This window comes from Anabrus simplex, chromosome 1 (assembly GCF_040414725.1).
Source record: "Anabrus simplex isolate iqAnaSimp1 chromosome 1, ASM4041472v1, whole genome shotgun sequence".
Classification (NCBI taxonomy): Eukaryota; Metazoa; Arthropoda; class Insecta; order Orthoptera; family Tettigoniidae; genus Anabrus; species Anabrus simplex.
In genome coordinates, this window is record NC_090265.1 from 445,425,149 (window position 1) to 445,431,148 (window position 6,000).

The following is a 6,000-nucleotide window of genomic DNA, read 5'->3' on the forward strand; positions in this document are numbered from 1 at the left end:
TGGGGAGAGGTGATCAGGAAGAGATTACTGGAAACTGGAATGAACTGGAGAACCGTGAATTGCTGGTGGACTCATCATACTGGGAAAATGGAACTAGCCCTTGCACGTGGATATTTGTCTTTCCTTTCAGAATTTGAGACCAAATTCCTTCTTTATGTTTTATCAAACATCTATTCATTTCCTGACATTCTATATAAAATTCTTCAGACAAAGAATTTAGACATAGTGTATTGTGCAGAAAACGTGAACGAAACAAAGTGTATTATTCAGAATGGTGTTTACTGATATTCTTTTAATACCTATACATTTCTACTTCAGAGTGGACTATGAATTTGAATACTGAAACCAGTAGTTTGGCCAGTGATGTAATGTAAAGAAATTTAAGAAAAATCTTATGTAAGCACAAAAGGTTCAGGGGACTAAAGGCTCATTCCTGCTTACAGGACAAGGAGGGAGGGTGGGGGAGTTTATAAAATACTACAAATATGCTTAGGTAATACTTGAACGGTCGCTAAGTAGCACGGAAACATGAAGGGCCTACCCTGTTGTAGAAGGCACCGCGCGCCACTGCCTCGAGCTGCGTTCCTGGTGGAACGAGTGAAAATACCAACTCCACCAGAAGCCCGGTTAGTGTAATCCTGTTCTGTCAAGTATAGTCTAAAATTTTTCAACACTGTATGATGACCTGGTCAATTGAGATTAGTTTGTTGAATACAGATTCTTACTTACTGCGAACTGACTGTTTCGCTGGTGCAGCTCAGTAAGGTGCCTATCATAACCATTAGGCCTACAATTCCCCTGTAACAGTGCCATAGTATGGACTTCTAGAAAAAGTTTTAGGTTGCAAGCAATGAGATGCTTCCTAACCTAAATACCTACTAACATCTCCATCTTCCATCAGATGGAGATGAACGTTCGATGTTCATCACCTTGTCACCAGTCCATCAGTTTCTGGGGTCCCCTTTTAGTTGCCTCTAATGACAAGCAGAGGATACTGGGGGTGTATTCTAATGTCCCCACCTACAGGGAGTTAGTTGGTAGTCAGTGTTAAGATTTCTATACATGATGCTGACACAGAGAAAGGACCATATTCATTATGAAAATGCCCATACAATCACCCGTATAACTAGCTGGAAGAATTTCCTCAGTAAGGCTTGAAGAAATTTGATGGGTAGACTGACAGAATATGAAGGTGGTGTGAAAAGGCACAGAACGAAAACAAAATCATTGACTTTGTTTTCCAGAATAATAAATGACATTAAAAATATCTTCAAACTTACTTCATTTGTTGAATTAATCCAAATCTTGCCAACAATAAATCACAGTACATTTCGACTACTTCCATGGCTTCCACCAGATAGTCTTCTCGAATAATATGTTCCACGCGTATTTTAGCTCTCTCGTATTTACCAGCAGATACATAATCGGCGATTTCTTTTCTTGCTTTCTGTGCTAATTCGGTCTTCTTCTTTTCAAGCAATTTCAGTCTGTTTATGGCTAAACGAAGGTGAGTTTTTAATTTTGTATAATTTGGACCACTTGCAAACATTTTACACGGACTAACTGCTATCAGGGCACCAATTCAAAATCTCATGCACCTCAAAGTTACAAAAATCAGTGCTGTCAAGTGCGAAATCATATGATGTTGACGACAAAGAAGGTTGATTAAATGACAAACCTGACCATTACCTCACCAGATTGCTATGACACATACCTGCAGCACCCTCACCAATACTCTCAACACAACCACATTAAAGTTTCTAAGACGTTCACTTAACCTAAACCACTATACAACTTCCTTATGTTGGCAAAAAACTTGAATAATGAAATGCTCACCGCATTTTCCGGCTAATGCCAGTGTTACCATAATAATGAGCGTTGCACAATATTTTTGTAAATGTTAAAAGCTGGCGGAAAGATAAGGTATGGGAAGTAAGTTTTCATATCATACGAGATATACTACGGCTCTCAGCTCACTCAAGTCAACTGACATCTGGAGATCTAGAGGGGACGTGCAATTATGGATTGGTTGTTGTGCCTACTGCAGTGACGGCTGATGGACAGTGTCGCCAACTCAGCGGATTTTCCGCTAAATTTGGCGGATTTTTAAATGGAACTGCCGATGAATTTTACATTTAGCGAACAGCGGTTTTTTGACGGAATTTCCGACTTATGTTAAAGTTTTTCAGCAGTATCAAGGAGAAAAATTAGATAGAAGTTACTATGGTATAAAACTTAATATAGGTACCGTATATAACTTAACATAATCCCGTTGATATTTGTACTTGCTGCATACTGTTTGTTTGTCCAACCCTTGTCCCGTTTCCCTACGGGGTCGGGTATGAGGTGAGATGAATTTGTCGTGGCGGTTTTTTATGACCGGATGCCCTTCCTGACGTCAACCTCAGCAGAGGAGTTAATGAGAGATGAAATGAATGACGTGATATATGATAGTAGGGAGAGGGTGAAACCCGGTGCCGGCACATAGCCTACTCCTGTCGAATAGCACCAAGGGGTCTGCTCAAGGCTTAACGTCCCCATCCGACGGACGAATCACCATCAACAGCGTCATGTGCCCTCACTCCATATGAGCACTGCGGAGAGGTTTGGAATTTAATCCAGGCTTTTGGCACGCAATCTAGTGATTAGAAATTTTATACCACCACCTCCCCTACCCTGCCGGCCAACATTCTGATGGTGAAATTTTTTTCGACCAACGGGACTCGAACCGGCTAACCTCGGTGTTAGACCGTTTTAGACTTCAGCGCCTTAACGATCATGGCCACCAGGCGGGCTATACTTGCTGCATACTTACCAAAAATAAATATTCCAGCAATGTGTTTTATTCATCACGTGAGGCCAGTGATGCCCCTCATTTACTCCATCAACTCTGATCCTCAACCTCAGCCAGCATTCGTTTGGTGGTGGAATCGTTACTCTAAGCTTGATGAGCTGGGTTGTATCGTATTTCTTTTGAAATTGGGTTATTTTTTGGTACAGCACAATGTCAAAAGAAAATTTTAAAATATACAGTCAGATATTTAGGAAATAGTGGTTAAATAATGAAACATTAAGGGGAGTATAAATGACCATTTTGTTGAAAAAATCATATTTTTATTATTTTTATGTCAAAACATTATTTTGAATTTGTTGATTAATTTGGTATGTGATTTATTAAGTTAACTTCGCTTGATTAGAAGTATATTTAATTTAATTTAATTTAATTAGTTGCGCAGGGCATTTTCAGGATTTCATAAACCATTTTTTCAGTAAACACTTAATATCTCAAGAACAATAAGGTCTAAAGGCTGTGGTTTGATTTTAAATTCTAGTGGAGACGTAGCTGCATACGTTGGTGGGACTAGCATAACAATTGGGTTGATTGTTTACATTGTGCGCGCTATATTCTTGGTATAACATGCATATTTTTTCATTCTTTGTGCTGTTGTACTAATCTGATATTGATCTTGAGTACATTTGATCATGACAAGAGCAAAAGGGGTCGTCTGCTAGACAATGCCATAAATCAACTATCAGAATACTGTGGTCAAGCGATCAGAAGCAACAAAACTAACCTAGATGATATAAAAAAGCCTGTGTGGGCAACGTTTTTCCGTAAAATATCAACAGATGGCAAGCCAATCCACAACCTTTGTTCTGGCGATTGGTGTAAATACAAAAAAAGGGTGAAGCAGCTGGAACTTTAGATAATTTTCCCACAGGAACTCTATACCTGAGGGTGTTATGTTGCTGTAAAGCCAGTTTATAGAGATTTGGCAAATCCAGATCTACTGAAGAAATGTCTGGCAGGGAAAACACAAAACGTAAATGAGTCATTCAACGATGTAGTGTGGACAAGAGTACCTAAGAATGTATTTGTAGGGTACCATACATTGAAGCTTCGTGTGTATGATGCTGTCATCACATTTAATGATGGCAATACTGGTAGACTGAAAGTCTTGGAGGAGCGGGATGTGAAGACTGGTTGGAATACACGAGCCATACTGAAGGAACTGGACAAGGAGCGAGTCGACAAGGCAGAGCTACAGGCCTAAAAATGACCAAGGAGGCAAGATCTTTGAAGAGGAAGAAAAGGATACACTCGGACAATGTAGGATATGATGAAAACTACATAGTCGGCGATTTTTACTGTTGTTTCCGTTGAAAAATGAGTTACAATCTAAATTAATTTTTAATCGCAATTTCTGAAAAACTTTCTTTTTTTTTCAGACAAATGACCCGTTATCTCCGGATCTATAGAAGATAGACTTTTGATGTTTTCACTGTTCATGTATAATACTCTTTTAATACCACACTTCTAGAATCGTAGAGATAACTTGTATATTTGAAGAAAAATTCACGAACATTTGACAAAAAAAGGTGTAAAAAATGTAACAGAGAAAAAAAATATATCCCAACTTCTAAAATATGTACTTCAATGAAACTAAAGGAGTATGTACATAACGCATGTGTAAATAATATTTGAAAGTTTCATTATCTTTCATCAAGTAGTTCTTGATAAAAATGGTCATGAAAGTAGCAAATTTAACATTAGCGGGATAGGCCATTCATACTCCCCTTAAAAGGCTAGTTGGTTGAGGTTGAGCTTCCCAGCGATCCCGACCAGGGACGGTGCAGATATTGTCAGTGAAATATAAATGCGAAATTGTTTGATATTCTTCATTGTAGAATATCTAATACGTTAATTATATTTTAAGTTGATTTACCTCAGGGACGGTGCGTCATTAAGGGCTTAGCCCCACCAGAATTTTGGACATAGGAGTTCACGGAAAACCACTTCAAAAGGTAGAAGTATTAAGTCAGCAGTATGTAAATATTGTTGGTTACAAGGATAATGTCGAGATAGAGGAGGAGACTAAGGCCAAGGGAGTATTAAAATTTACATAACAATGACATTTACAATAAGATACAAAAGCTGAAAACTAGAAAAGCGGCTGGAATTGATAAGATTTCTGGGGATATAATAAAGACAATGGGTTGGGATATAGTACCATATCTGAAATACTTATTTGATTATTGTTTGGTCGGGGAAGCTATACCAGATGAATGGAGAGTTGCTATAGTAAGCCCTGTGTATAAAGGAAAGGGTGATAGACATACTGAAAATTACAGGCCAGTAAGTTTGACGTGCATTGTATGTAAGCTTTGGGAAAGCATTCTTTCTGATTATATTAGACATGTTTGTGAAATTAATAACTGGTTCGATAGAAGGCAGTTCGGTTTTAGGAAAGGTTATTCCACTGAAGCTCAACTTGTAGGATTCCAGCAAGATATAGCAGATATCTTGGATTCTGGAGGTCAAATGGACTGTATCGCGATTGACCTGTCTAAAGCATTTGATAGGGTGGATCATGGGAGACTACTGGCAAAAATGAGTGCAACTGGATTAGACAAAAGTGTGACTGAATGGGTTGCTATATTTCTAGAAAATAGATCTCAGAGAATTAGAGTAGGTGAAGCTTTATCTGATCCTGTAATAATTAAGAGGGGAATTCCTCAAGGCAGTATTATCGGACCTTTATGTTTTATTATACCATATAAATGATATGAGTAAAGCAGTGGAATCGGAGGTAAGGCTTTTTGCGGATGATGTTATTCTCTATGGAGTGATAAATAAGTTACAAGATTGTGAGCAACTGCAGCGTGACCTCGAAAATGTTGTGGGATGGACAGCAGGCAATGGTATGTTGATAAACGGGGTTAAAAGTCAGGTTGTTGGTTTCACAAATAGGAAAAGTCCTCTCAGTTTTAATTACTGCGTTGATGGGGTGAAAGTTCCTTTTGGGGATCATTGTAAGTATCTAGGTGTTAATATAAGGAAAGATCTTCATTGGGGTAATCACATAAATGGGATTGTAAATAAAGGGTACAGATCTCTGCACATGGTTATGAGGGTGTTTAGGGGTTGTAGTAAGGATGTAAAGGAGAGGGCATATAAGTCTCTGGTAAGACCCCAACTAGAGTATGGTTCCAGTGTAT

General features: G+C 38.5%; 1 protein-coding gene across 2 annotated transcripts in view; it reads right to left on the reverse strand.

Moving 5' to 3' along the window:
• Ist1 (IST1-like protein) overlaps positions 1–1,747 on the reverse strand; it is a 103,201-nt gene extending 101,454 nt beyond the window's left edge. The window contains exon 1 of one of the 2 annotated variants that reach the window (XM_067135201.2): positions 1,281–1,747. In XM_067135201.2, coding sequence (XP_066991302.1) covers positions 1,281–1,549 — 269 coding nt within the window. In that variant the 5' untranslated portion in view covers positions 1,550–1,747. The remainder of the gene's footprint in view (positions 1–1,280) is intronic. The other variant, XM_067135200.2, reaches the window with a different exon arrangement.
• Positions 1,748–6,000: the final 4,253 nt, after the last annotated feature.